This window comes from Lichenostomus cassidix, chromosome 12 (assembly GCF_008360975.1).
Source record: "Lichenostomus cassidix isolate B80296 chromosome 12, HeHo_3.0, whole genome shotgun sequence".
Classification (NCBI taxonomy): domain Eukaryota; kingdom Metazoa; phylum Chordata; class Aves; order Passeriformes; family Meliphagidae; genus Lichenostomus; species Lichenostomus cassidix.
Genome location: NC_139493.1, coordinates 11,874,810 through 11,888,188, shown reverse-complemented (window position 1 = coordinate 11,888,188; position 13,379 = coordinate 11,874,810). Strand labels below are relative to the sequence as shown.

Below are 13,379 nucleotides of genomic sequence, written 5' to 3'. Positions count from 1 at the left end.
AGCAGAATGTTTCTTTCATGGTAACAGGCCTAATTTGTTTTTAAGTATCTACTGTTTCACTTAGTCTACCTCTAACATTGTAACAAGCACAGTTCCATTTTCATCTACTGGGACTACAAATATCAACTTGTATTAGGCACAGGCTGTCTCTTCTGAACAAGGTGTGCCTTTTAAGGTTTAATTCAACAAAATGCATTGCTAGAAATATGCACATCAACAGCTACTGATTAAATGCATGACTATTTCAGCTTTGGTTAATAAGTAATCAGCAATTCATTAAAGGTGCAGGCAAAACCCTTCTCACCTTACAGTCTCCTGGGTTTCCATTACACATTTGAAGACATTTAAGGACAGTATTCAAGATCTCTGGAATGTTCCCTGCTTAGCTGTGCTCCCAGTAACAGCACCTTCTAGGAACTTAAACTTCACTTAGAGCAGAAGCTGCCCAGGAAGGCGTTCTCTGTCAAAACTAGCTTGAGGTTTACCAGACCTTGTCACTGGGATTTCTCGTAGCAAGGGTAACCAGACCTGGGTGGAAAATGAGAAGCACTTAGCCAGAAACTGCAACACAACCATGCTTTGTGTTCCTAAAGACATCCAATCAATAGAACAGCACATTTTAGTTGGAAGGTTGAGCAGTATTTGCCTTGATACAGCAGATAGGCAACAGAAAAATGATTTTAAACTACCCTTTAGTAGCGGCCCCAAAACACTTATTAATTTATGTCTTTTGAACTACAGAGGTGTAAGGGGACAGAAATATGAAAACAGACAGCAGCAGTTGTATAGAGATGATTTTGGGGGGGCAATTACCAACATTATTATATTTGCTACACCTCTGTAAAAGCACTCAAGTTACCTTCCCAGCTAGCCACCAACAGAATAGGTGACTCTTCTGCTGGAACCCATGTTGGTTTTGACATGTACATGCAACTATGAAACAGACATACATGCTTTTCAGGCAGTTCGTATTTGTTTTATTACAATTTTTTAACTGTTAGTATTTTCATATCTGGACATCTTGAAAAGAATTTTAGATTTACAACTTCAAAAGACATTACAGAATTATGTAAGCCCCGATGACAGCTACTCTACTGCACTGTATACAGCTTGGTTGCCTCCCTTCCATGTCCCGCTCTACACAGCTCCAAACAAGTGAAAATCTGAGACTGATGTTCATATTCAAGCTCTAGGAAAGCTCAGTATATGGAAAAAGAATAAGTGATAATTTGCATTCAACTATCTCAGGAATCAAGAAGAGCATACACAGAACTATACATTTTATCATTTTATTAGGAATAATTCCAAGTGGGTTATGAAGAAACTAATCCATTGAGTTTGATGAATTTTCCAAAATTTCCTTATGAAGATATGTTCACCAACAAACAGTAAAACTTCAGCAGAACTATTATACACTGGGCAAAAATAGTCAGGCTGATACCAAAAAGCAACATGCAACATAAAAAAAAAAGATACAATATAAAGGAAGACAATCTGCTGAATATTAAAAACAACCTCAACATGAGCTCTTCGCAACCAGCACAGAACTATTCTACCCATCAAATCCAATTCACACAAAGGCAAGTTGGGCTGACAGAACCCAAGGATTAATAAAATGTTCCTCAGTGCAGTAGATTCGTATAGTGTTTTAGAGCATTTCCTTGGCTTGGAACAAGCAGTATTAGGAAATCTTTTTGGCAAGGGAGAGAAATAAATACATACGGAATGCTACATTTTTAAATCAGCAGACTGTCTGAGGAATGAAACAGGGCATCAGTAAACTAAGAGTAGCAGGGAGAAAAAAAATTAAAACATTAATTTATTGGGGCTCAAAGAGTATTCAAAACAGATCTTAAAGATGTCACAATAACTATATTCAGGCATTTAGGCTAACAAGGGGAATAAAATCAGAAGATACACTTTTTCCAAGTTAAGGAGATTTTTACCCAAGCATATTGCTACCTTTGCAACATGTAGCTCGGTAAACAATAATTGGCAACAAAATAAGTTGAAACGCTGTAATATCCTGCCCAAATATCAGTTCCAGATACTGTAATAACCAAGATGCAAACTAATTTTGTTGTAACAAGCCTAGACCACTTATATCAAACATGTCCCTGGTGAAAGAGTCATCCAGTTGGAATTAGCGTTTTGAGAGTTCATTTGACAGCCAGTCAAGTCCCTCATACAGACCAGTTCCTTGCGTAGCACAGGTAGCCTGGACATACCACTGTTAATGTAGAACACAAAAATTAAATTTAAATACTGACAGAATGCAAGCTAAGTTAAGACAGTATGTGACACTCTTTAGTATTGTTATAACTGTGTTAGTGTTGTAATAGTGTTCTTTAAATACTGTTTTGAGCCATCAGTAGAGTCAAGATTGAACAGTATTTTTTTTTGAAACAGTATTTTTAAAAGGTTTGAGAAGTACATACAGAGTAGAGGAGGTTCAGACATTATCCAGAAACTCAAGTGTTGGCTTACTAAAGGCTAAAACACAGTTTAAGGCATCAAGAAACAAATACAGAACTTGTATTTGGTTTACATGCTGAAAACTACTTGTCTCAGAAAAGCTGCTCTTCCGGAAGTGAACAGGGAATTATCTAAATGAATGGATCTCTGAAACAGCTTTTATGGACAGGATCTTAGTGTGTCAACACAGACACTGAGACTACAAAAGGTGGGATGGTTTATGTGAAGCAAACTGATGTCTCTAAAGCTTGAGCACATGGAATGTAATGCTTCAGAAGCTATCTAATTTCCTCCTGGAGGTGGGAATGCAGAATGCATTTGCTCCCTGAGAATACTTAGAAAACAGGAAAGTCCATCACACACTTTGTCAAATGTTGGATGGCTATATCTCAGAGATGGACTGGAGTATTTGTATGTTTTCAGAAAAAGGTGAGAAATGAAACACCTGCAACACACTGGATTATACTTCTAAACCACTTATTTTGAACAAGGACCTAAATTACACATTAAAAAGTTTAACAGCAGGTGTCTGCATCTTTCTACAGAAAAAGGTGACAACTTCCCTTTCCTTTAGAGGAAATTTGCATGTATGATATATAATAGATGGAGAAAAGAGTTCAGCAATCAGAAAGTTTAGCACTTACAGTTCTGTTACGCAGAGACTGAAGACCTAGTTTATCTGTCATTTCACTGATTGCCATGGCATTTGGCAGATCCTGTTTGTTTGCAAACAGAAGCAGCACTGCATCTCGCAGCTCATCCTCCTGAAGCTAACAGAAAAAACAGGCATGTTATTAAATTACCTCAGTTAAGTAACTCAGTTACTTCAACAAACACTAAAAAAAAATCTAAATACTGATTTACGGATTGTAAGCATTTTCATTCTTGCTCCTGAAGTCACTAGTAAGTACTGAGTGAAATTTAATGAGTATACAACAGAACTCCTACAATTAAGGAAATCATCTTTCACTTTACAAAGTTTAAATTCATGGGCACCTTGCTGATGAAATACTCTCCAGCACCAATTTTTCTGCTGCATTTCTATCAAGGTTTAATGAATGAAAAGTTCTGACACATTATTAGCTCTTTACAGAGTTGAAATTACAACTTGGTGCACTATGTGACCCAGAATTACTAGGCGAATACAATATGCACTGTACAAACTCCCTAAAACTTCTAAATCCTAAATATCTTAGGGAAACTGGGAAACATCCAAAAATATGACAAACTCAATCTAACAAGAATGATACTTCAGAAGATATTGATATTTACCATTTTCTGCAACTCTTCTGCTGCTTCCTGGATTCTCTCTCTGTCATTGCTGTCTACCACAAAAATGAGGCCCTGTAGAAGGTTAAGCAGATTTCAAAAAAACAATGTAAATGTGCAGCAGTATTTTAAAACCACCAAAATACTCCTATTGAATACTGTGATTGCTTACCTAAGAAAGGGGAAAAATTGAACAGAAACTTCTGTTTAAACAATGCATGATGTGTGTCTGAACAACTATCTAAGTCTTGACTTCAAAATAAAGCTAGGAAAAAAACCACAGCTCAATTACATAAACTAGCTCTTCCTTCTCCCCTTTCATTCATTGTACTGAAAATAACTGCTGCTCCACCATCTCATGTTTCACTGAAAAAACCCAAACCCTTAATGTAATGCCTGAATTTGTTTAAAAGCTTTGTACCAAACAGTGTTTCCAACAGCATCTCTGTTATTCGAGTGTCCTTCTTGCACAATTTACTCTTAACCTTTCAGTCTGAAAACCTTACTTTTATTATTCTCTTCAAGGAAAGAGAAGTATCTTTTAAAAAAGTGGTCAGTAACAGGACAGTCGTAAGGAACTGAATTCTATTACTCTATTCAAAACAGTATGGTGCAAGGTCCCTTTGGTCAATCCAGACCTCTCTATTTTTCTGTACCAATCATAATGCATCATGCTGCACTCAAGTATCATGGAAACAGTTCTGTATTCAACATAAAAAAAAACCCAAACAAACCCACTTCAAAAGTTCTCTGATACTAATAAGCAACTTACCTCACAACTTGTGAACCAAAGGAATCATATTTATGTCACAAAAACTGACTGCAGCCACATCAGTGTGAAGCTGACACTTTTTAATCAACTGATAACAAGATCTGTAGCCATATTCTAGACACTCAGCTTACTAAAAACACTGATTTAGCATAGTAAAAGCCATATATCTTAAGAGTTCCTCACAACAAACCAGTTGCTCTGGAACATTACAGAACACTGGTAGATCCTAAAGGACTTGATCCTTGAGAAGCTACACTCACAACTAGGCTTGAAACCTTCAGGGTAACAAACTAGCTTCAGCTAGAATAAAATCTGGGTACCCTCGGAAGTTGCAGGAAGTAGTGCAGAGCCCTTCTGAAAGAAAGAAAACAACTTTGCATATATACTCTAGAAAACACAATGAAGCTTTACAAAACAGGTCTTTAACTACTGCCATCTGAGAACTCTTACCTGTGTGTTTTGGAAATAATGCCTCCAAAGAGGTCTAATTTTATCTTGACCACCAACATCCCAAACTGTGAAACAAATGTTTTTATATTCTACCGTCTCCACATTAAAACCTAAAAATGAAGCAGTTCAGTAATTAGAAATAGTTAATTCTAGTGTTAAAACATAATTCTAACCATGTCAAAGATAGATACTTCCTAAGCTATGCTTCTCCCAAATATGCATCAAATGCCTTATCAATACTGAATTGATCAAGCAGATAAAACTAGATAAGAAGCAAACCGATTGAAGAGGGGAAAAACATGAATCACTTCAATCCAAGTGGCTGAGCAAATCTTTTCAGCCACAAGCTGTGAGACTCATGATGTTTGGGGGAAGTAGTGCTACTGATCTGGTTCCTATCCTGAGCAGCTGCTCCTGGCCACGGTCAGATACAGGATTCTAGTCTGGATGTATCTTTGGTCTGACAAAGTTATGTTATGGCAGCACCAGACAGTTCATGTTTGTCTTGATTCTAATTCTAACAACAAAGATACCAAAACCCTGCACCCTTCAGAGGCCTGTCAGGTTTAGAATAACAAGAATGAAGATACAAGAACTTGTGATCTTACCAATAGTGGGAATTGTGGTGACGATTTCTCCTAGTTTCAGTTTATAAAGAATGGTTGTCTTACCAGCAGCATCCAAACCAACTAGAAGGAAGAGAAAAAAATTAATTTACTTCACCAACTGAACTACAACCTGCTAATTTAAAAACATGCAATTTTACATGCTGAGTACTAGGGGTTTTTTTCTGAGAACAACTTTTTAAACATTCTTAACTCATTGCTGATAAACTACTGTGTTTTTCCCCATCTTCTCTGCCCAGCACTGAGAGAGAACAAGCCATGAAGAAAACAAGTTTCTAGTAATCTTCCTTAGTATTTGTGTTAATTAAGCTTTATCATTCACTTTGAAAGTTCCTTCTGTGTAAATGAGGAAGATTTTAAAAGCCTAGCAACAATCTACAAGCAGCACAGAGTTTCTAACTGATCACACATTTGTTACTTCACAAAGCTGGGGAAGGCCTCACTCAGCTTTGTGCAAAGCTCAGCTTCACAGGCACATGGGCCAACCCAAGATGGCACTATCCACGAAAGACACTTCTTGTGTCCTTCATTCCAGTCTCTCCTCCCTTTGCTAAAACATTTCTGTAGCCCTGACAAAACCACATACATCAGAAATCTCTCATCATCCCTCCACATATACCCCAAGGGCTGTAACTCTTCTTCGGGATATCACTTCTATACTTTGAGATGCACTAGGATGCCTCCATTAGGAGTCTCCACTATTGGTCTTTACAGCAGACCTTCTGCACTTAAATTTGCCCTTCTGTTGCTAAAATAAAATTTAAGCCTGCTGTTTCTCAATGTAAGCCACGTGGTAAATATGTGATCCTTAAGATAAAATGAAGCCTCAAAGACTTTTTTGAGACATATCACCAACATTGCAAGCATGCAATGCAGTTTTCTAAAACTGTTTGTGGAACTGCTTATTGTTATGCATTTTAGAACACACAAATGTAACTCAAAATAGAATTCTTTAAATTAGAACCCAATACCTAGCACACAAGCACCTCTGTAAACAGCAGGTGCTAAACACCACAGCACAAAATGTCTATTTGTGAAACTTAAACCAGTCAATAGCATTTTGCCCAAACAAAAATACCCCCCATCAAAAGAATTAATGAATACTTTCACAAGAAACCAAATGCTATCCTCATTTGATAAGGACAACACATATTCTTAAGTGATCTCAGTTAACTTCCCACTCTGCCACTGCAATATATTAAGCTTTAAGTGGTTTTGTGACTTGCCTATTAATAATACAACTGTTTCCTTAGCATTGCAAAAAACTGGAATTCAAAATTACCTACTTACTCAGAATGAAACCAAACTCTTGAAAAAACCTCCACTTTCTCAAGACACAAAATGCTGTTGCAGCAAACTAATTAAAAAACCTATCTATAATTGTCCTATATTCTAATAGTGTGCACAGGATTAAACATACCAAAGCAGTTTCTTTGGTAGTGTCATTGCATGTTAAAAAATAAAAAAAAAAAAGGTTGTACTAATTCTTAATGTCATGAAAGCATGAAAGAAAGAGGGTGGGGTGGGAATCTACCATCAAAAACAAAGCTCCTTGACTCCCAAAATTCTCAAAATGAAATTTAAGGGGTTTTAGTTTGCTATTGTTTAAGAGTTGGTCTCTTTCAGAACCACAAACAAGCATGAACAAAAAAAGTCATGGTGAAGTTACACAAGAACTTGCAAGTCATGGAACTTGTAAATGCCACAATTTTCCCCACACCAGCGAAGTGTCAGGTCGCCTTACAAAACCCTCTAAGCCGACTTCAAAACTCTCAAATACTCCATCTATGCCAAAACCCAATTTTTTTAACAGCACAGTGCTTGAAGCCCAACATTATTTTCACACAGTTCAATCTCAAGTAAGCATTTGTAGAATGCCTACATCTTGAGAAGAACATATAATGCCTGTACATGATATGATAGGGTTTTTTTCCAGTAAATTGATAAGATCATTTAGCAAACCACCAATTATAGTTACAACTACTACTCAAATCTCTTATGTTATTGCTCCTCACCAAAAAAACCCTCCATTATCAATATAACAAGCACTGACAATATCTGTTAAAATTAACAATGTAAGAAAGCTGCCATTGTCTACACAAACTGTTAGAGTGTATTTGAGGTTTATTTGAGGTTTTAATACTTACACAGATAAAGACAAAGAAAAAAGCTAATCTCATTTCAAAGAATGTACACAGGGTATCAACATCAATTTGAAGACATGATTCAGAGCTAAGAAATCAGAAACTAGTCAAGAATTTTAAACTTTTTGTTAAATTAAGAAAATATTGCCCCAGTTACCCACTCTACCCTTGTACCAGGACCCAGCAACACCTCAGTGGTGCTGGAAGAAGGCTTCAGTGCTACACAACCACAAAGCCCAGAGACTTTGCTTAAATCCACTCTTACCCACAGCTCTTGATTAAGCTGTTGGACTTTGCACTGAGGCAGGCTGAGTTATGGGGTTATGGATACTGTTTGCTTCTGACTTCACACTGGAGGCAGAAGCTTAACTGAGCCTCCTAAGGAAGGACCTTGTGTAAATCACTGTGACCCTATTTGCAAAAAATGCCTCTTTTGGCCAAACTGCAAATGTTATGAAGTCTAAAGAAGGAAGTAACTAAAAGCATAGCCTCCATTCATATTTCTTACTACAATTTGCAATTTACCACCCTCTTAAAAATTTTCAGGGCACTAAATCACATTTAATCTTCTGAGCTGGTAGAAGTGTAACTACTGCTTTTAGTAATCCAAGAATAAACACCCTTACATTCGAACTGAACACTAAATGTAAACCTATGAGCTACTGCCACGTCACAAACTTCACCAAAATCTACATCTTAAATCCCCACAGTAAATTTCCAATTCTACATTTTCACAGATTCTACTGCCTGACTGACCACTGTCAAGACCAAGGTGTAAGACTCAGTGAAGGGCATAACATTTAGCAGTTGTACTGCAAAGCACCAAGATTACAATAAAGTACAAATGAGAAGCACAGACCTGTATTTGCAACCATTTATCTTTAAACTGAGTCAAACATCCTCTTCCTCTAGCTGGAGAAAAAAAAATCTACAATGCTTTCAGGCACTGCTAAAATCACTGTGGTTCTAAGCCCTTTACTCCTCTTTAAAAGTGTTTTATTCACAGCCTGTCAGATGTGTTTCTAAATCTCAGGCTTGTAGTTCACTTGTCCCTGGGAACATCACCCCTGACCAAATTACATTCTTCATTAACCAACTTCCTACTTTGATCACTGGTGGCTGAATATCAAGCTGCCTCTGTTATTGCAGCACAAAAGTTCATAAAAGCTACAGAAAGCCAACAGCATGCAAACCAACAGTTGTAGAAAACAACACCCTCCCCTCCAAATAAAAAACTGCTAAATGGTCATGATCTGGACAGTGACACAATTCCCAAAGAATCTGACATTTTCCACCCAATCTATTTAATAATTACCTTTGTATTTGATGCTCCTGAGTAGTTATTATGTTAGTTAACACTTGCACAGCCACACCAAGAGACAGAACGCTAAATTATGATACTGAAAGGTTCGCAATGAATCAATATTTTTTTTCAAGGACAAGAAACCATGAATGAAGTTTCACAGACAGGTACATGTAGGGTTAGAATGCAGTGTTTCTACTCTTAATGCCCCAGTTGCCTAATCTGACTTTCAGACATTCAACCCTATCCCACAGTTTTTTCTTTTCCCTCATGTTATGCCTATTTATAAAGAAAATGTGTGAATCTTTTTTCATGCATTTCTTCCAAACAGTAACTCAGTATTTTTGAAAAATACTTATTTATACAAGTGCATTTTTTTAAAACAAAGTTTCAGGAACAGTATAACATTAAATGTCTACCTCTTATCATAAATGTAACACGAAAATGTAGTTTGAGAACATAAAAGATAAGTGAGCTGTTGGTAATGGTCCCCGATGAGAAATATTCAAATTCTGCAAAACTCAATAACATACAGTCTGTTTTAGGAGCTAAATTAATTCTGATTTGTCTTCAATTCTGCAGAAACAGAAGAAAGCTGTGAAAAGGAAGTTAGAATTATAAATTAATCATCTGTTCATTATCAACTCACATAATATTTTTCCCTGAAGTACTTTAACCCATAAAGTTATTTCTTAATTGGTGTACCACATATGGAAACTCAAATGCTTGGCCTTGTACAGCCCATTTTTAAACTATACACTGAAAATTATAACCCTGAGGAAAAGTTTTAATTCTGTCCCAGTATTCACTCAGACAGCTCTCCTCAAAGTCCTGATATAGGATGTAGAATGCTATGAAGAGATTCTTTTTTATGTTACAGGTATACACAGGTTATGTCATATCCAGTGCAAAATTCTGCTTCTGAACATCCACTTTATGTTCTATGACACACTCTCACCACAACACACCCCAAGTTTTACTCTTCTATTCTACGTAACAAATATGGTGCTGTCTGGTGCCCTGATCCAATCCTGCATTTTAATATAAGGCCTTAAAATCAACATTTTTAAGAAATAAAAAAAATAAATTCATTTGAACAAACTGCTAGAGAGTGCACCTTCCAAAGCCATCTCTAACCTAAATTCGACCTGATTTCCTACCAATGAAAGGCCTTGCAAGCAGTTTTGATCTGTATGACATCACTTTCCTGTTTTCAGTACTTTGCAGAATGTAACAGAACTACAAATACCACAGACACTGTTTCATCCTGCATCCTACAGTCAAGCTCACTTGAAGACTTGACTTCATTCATTAAGAGTCGTATAAAGAGTCTGGCTGTTAGGGAGACAACCAAATCACCTCCTTGAAACCAACACATATACTAAGCTGTCTCAAAGAATAAACTAGTCAGATTATTTTGAAATGGATGAGAGTCTCTAATTTAAAACAGATAAGATACAATAAAAAATACTGCGTATGCAATAATGAACTTTGTCATCACAAAATATATGGAGAACCTGAAAGATTATAATTTAAAAAAGCTGCACTACTGTGTCTGCTGTGCATACCCAGGCAGCATTAGGGATGGGTGTGTGCCAGGAAGTTTCACAGTTAGAACTCACTCCCATTGCTGGCTATATTAAAATGAGCACTTTATATAGTTCCTTAGGACAAGCTACTTCAGTCAACGGCCATGAACCAAATTCCATTCACTTTGGTAACAGAATTTGAGAAAAATTTAGGGGCTAAGAACTGTTTGTACATAAAGATTGCAGGGGTGGGTGGGTGGGTGGAAGAAGGCAGGGAAGAACTTGAAGCGGAGGAGGAAATACCAATGCAGTATGTGCTGGCTTTGACCTTTTGAACTATAATCTGAAAGTGAGAATCTTCAAGACCCATTGGCTCCAACTCCTACACAGTCCGTGTCAAAGGAACAGATAATTCTAAAATAAACGGATATTTGAAATAAATCATTATGGGGAGACAGTAATACTAAACAAGCACTGCAAGAGCAATCTAGAGAGTTTTATGGCTTTGTACACGAGGCACAGAATTAATGCCCACAGATGCTGTACCGAAACGCCCTTTCACAAGAGTCAGGATACAGCCACTACAGCTCCCTACAGCTGCCGAAAATCGGCCATTATACGGCAGTTCTTACGCCCCTGGTGTTGCACACACCAGGCTTTGTCACATCCTGCTCGCGGAGCCGCAGTGCCGGGCCAGGAGGGCACGGCCGGGGCTCGCTCGCCCCTCTCCCGGGGACACCCGGCAGTGCCCGGCCGCGATCCCATCTTTGTTCGGCGCGCGGCCCGGAGCAGGGGCGGCAGCGGCGCTTGGCCTCGCCGGGACCGCCGGGCAAGGCAGGCAAAGGAACGGCAACACGGCGGGAGAAAAGGAAGGGCAAATACAACCCGATCCGTAGCCCCCTCCCCTCCCCGCCGCTCTCCCAACGCCCCCCCAGCCCACGGGAGCGGCACGGCACGGTGTCCGCGCCCCGCAGACCGGGACGAGGCGATTCCCCCGCCGTGACCCGCGGCCCGTTCTGCGGCCTCCCCTCCCCCGCCCGGCGAGACTCGGCCGTGCGGCCCCGGCCGGGCCGGGCTCCGCGGTGCCCCTCACCCATGAGGATGCGCATCTGCTTCTTGCCGAAGAGGCGCGAGAAGAGCGAGGAGATGGTGAGGCCCATGGCGGCTCCGGCGGCGCTGGGCGGCGGCGGGGGAGCGCTGAGGGAAGGAGGGCGGGAGGGAGCGCGGCCCGGCCGGTGTGCACGCACGGATCCCTCCGCGCGCGAGGGGAGCCCGGCGGCGGCGGGTGCTCTGTGACCGAGGACCTCGCTCGGTCTCTGCCACGTCACGCTCGCCGTGGCCGCCCCGGTTCCAACGCGGACAAAATCACGTCACACTCGCCACATCCCCCGGCGGCGGCACCGCCCTCCGCCACACGGCCCCAGCGCGGCGGGGACTACGGCTCCCGGCAGGCGCCGCGCCGCCCGGCACCCCGCGCGCACTTGCCGCCGCCGCGGGGCAGGACGGGGGATGTAGGCGGGAGCGCCCGCCCGCCCCGCGCAGCTTCCGGGTGGCGCGGGGCACGCCGGGTGCGAGCGGGCCTCGCCCAGCCGCGGGACACGGGGCAGCGCCGGGAGCGCTCCGCTCGCCGCCGCGGGGATGGCAACAGCGACACTGGCAACACCAGTCCTCAGAGAGCCTCCAAATGCACCCCAGTAGCGACAGGGACACGTAATAAAGGAAAAAAACAACCCGACTCCTAAAAACCAAACCGAATCAGACCAACAAAAGGCAGCGCTGTGACATGTTACCATTACTGTATTACTATATCCCCTGCTATAGCAGTTATTATTAGGCGGACGGGTCACAGCAGGGCCAGCTTCCCGCAGCCGCCCTGAGCCTCCCCAGCGTCCCCAGGCTCCCGGCAGCAAACTGGGAGCAGCCGACCCAGGGAAGTGAGAGGGGAGTGAAACTGAACCATGCCAGGGTCAACATTCTGTCAACAGGTGTTTACTTATCCTAGACTAAAGATCACCTTCAAGACAGTCCTGGAACATCCAAACGGTTGGCTACTGAGTGAGACAAATGAGGCTGTTCTTTTCGTAGAATGATAGAATGGTTTGGGTTGGAATGGTTGGATCATCCCAGTCCAGCCCCTGCCCTGGACAAGGACACCTTCCACTAGAGCAGGTAGTCAGTGTCCAACCCCACCCTGAACAACTCTGCGAGGCATGAGGCATCCACAGCTACTCTTAGGTATCATGTTGAAAACCTTATTCTAGTACTAAATTATGTTCTTCTGAACAAATAAGCAGATGTAAATTAAGATGGAAAGGTGTATTTTTGTAAAATAAATAAATCATAACTTAATCTAGTTAGTGCTTAAAATGTTAATATGATTCTGATCAACTATGAAACTATCACGAAGCTATAATCTAAGGAGTTCAGCTCTAGGTTTCCAATACTTACCTATCTTCTATTCAGAGCATTCAGTATTTACACTCCCTTTTTTTTTCCAGGAAAGTTAAGCTTGCCTGAACTTGAGGACAGCTACTTTCTACATCTCCAAGCCGGCCTATTCTTACTGATACCTTTCATTATTTCAGTTCTTTCAGTACAGTCTAATAAACACTTGCTTTAGAAGTGAACACATACTTTAGAATCCAGGCCCTGCTATTTGCTTTGCTGAGGATGCTGCAGCTCTGTCATATTCCAACCATGATGCATAATCAAACTACAACACCACTCCATCACATTTCTGGTCAGCTCAGGGGTACAGCTTCATCAAGCAGCAGTCTCTGCAAGCTAAATGGTTTTGCTTACACAAGAGAG

At 40.6% G+C, this 13,379-nt stretch overlaps 1 protein-coding gene across 1 annotated transcript; it reads right to left on the bottom strand.

Moving 5' to 3' along the window:
* Positions 1 to 1,275: 1,275 nt before the first annotated feature.
* ARF4 (ARF GTPase 4) lies at positions 1,276 to 11,967 on the bottom strand. The gene is made up of 6 exons (XM_085072687.1): positions 11,662 to 11,967; positions 5,575 to 5,655; positions 4,967 to 5,076; positions 3,748 to 3,819; positions 3,120 to 3,245; positions 1,276 to 2,230 (listed from the first exon to the last, which is right to left on the bottom strand). The coding sequence occupies exons 1-6, from the start codon at positions 11,726 to 11,728 to the stop codon at positions 2,144 to 2,146; spliced, it is 543 nt and encodes a 180-aa protein (XP_084928813.1). The 5' UTR covers positions 11,729 to 11,967; the 3' UTR covers positions 1,276 to 2,143.
* Between the last annotated feature and the right edge of the window lie 1,412 nt (positions 11,968 to 13,379).

Excerpts from the sequence above, each read along its gene's own strand:
- ARF4 (XM_085072687.1), bottom strand. The coding sequence starts at position 11,728 with ATGGGCCTCACCATCTCCTCGCTCTTCTCGCGCCTCTTCGGCAAGAAG. Across the intron at positions 5,656-11,661 it reads GCAGATGCGCATCCTCATGG|TTGGTTTGGATGCTGCTGGT; the intron begins GTGAGGGGCACC and ends TCTTCCTTCTAG. Across the intron at positions 5,077-5,574 it reads CACCACAATTCCCACTATTG|GTTTTAATGTGGAGACGGTA; the intron begins GTAAGATCACAA and ends CTTCATTTTTAG.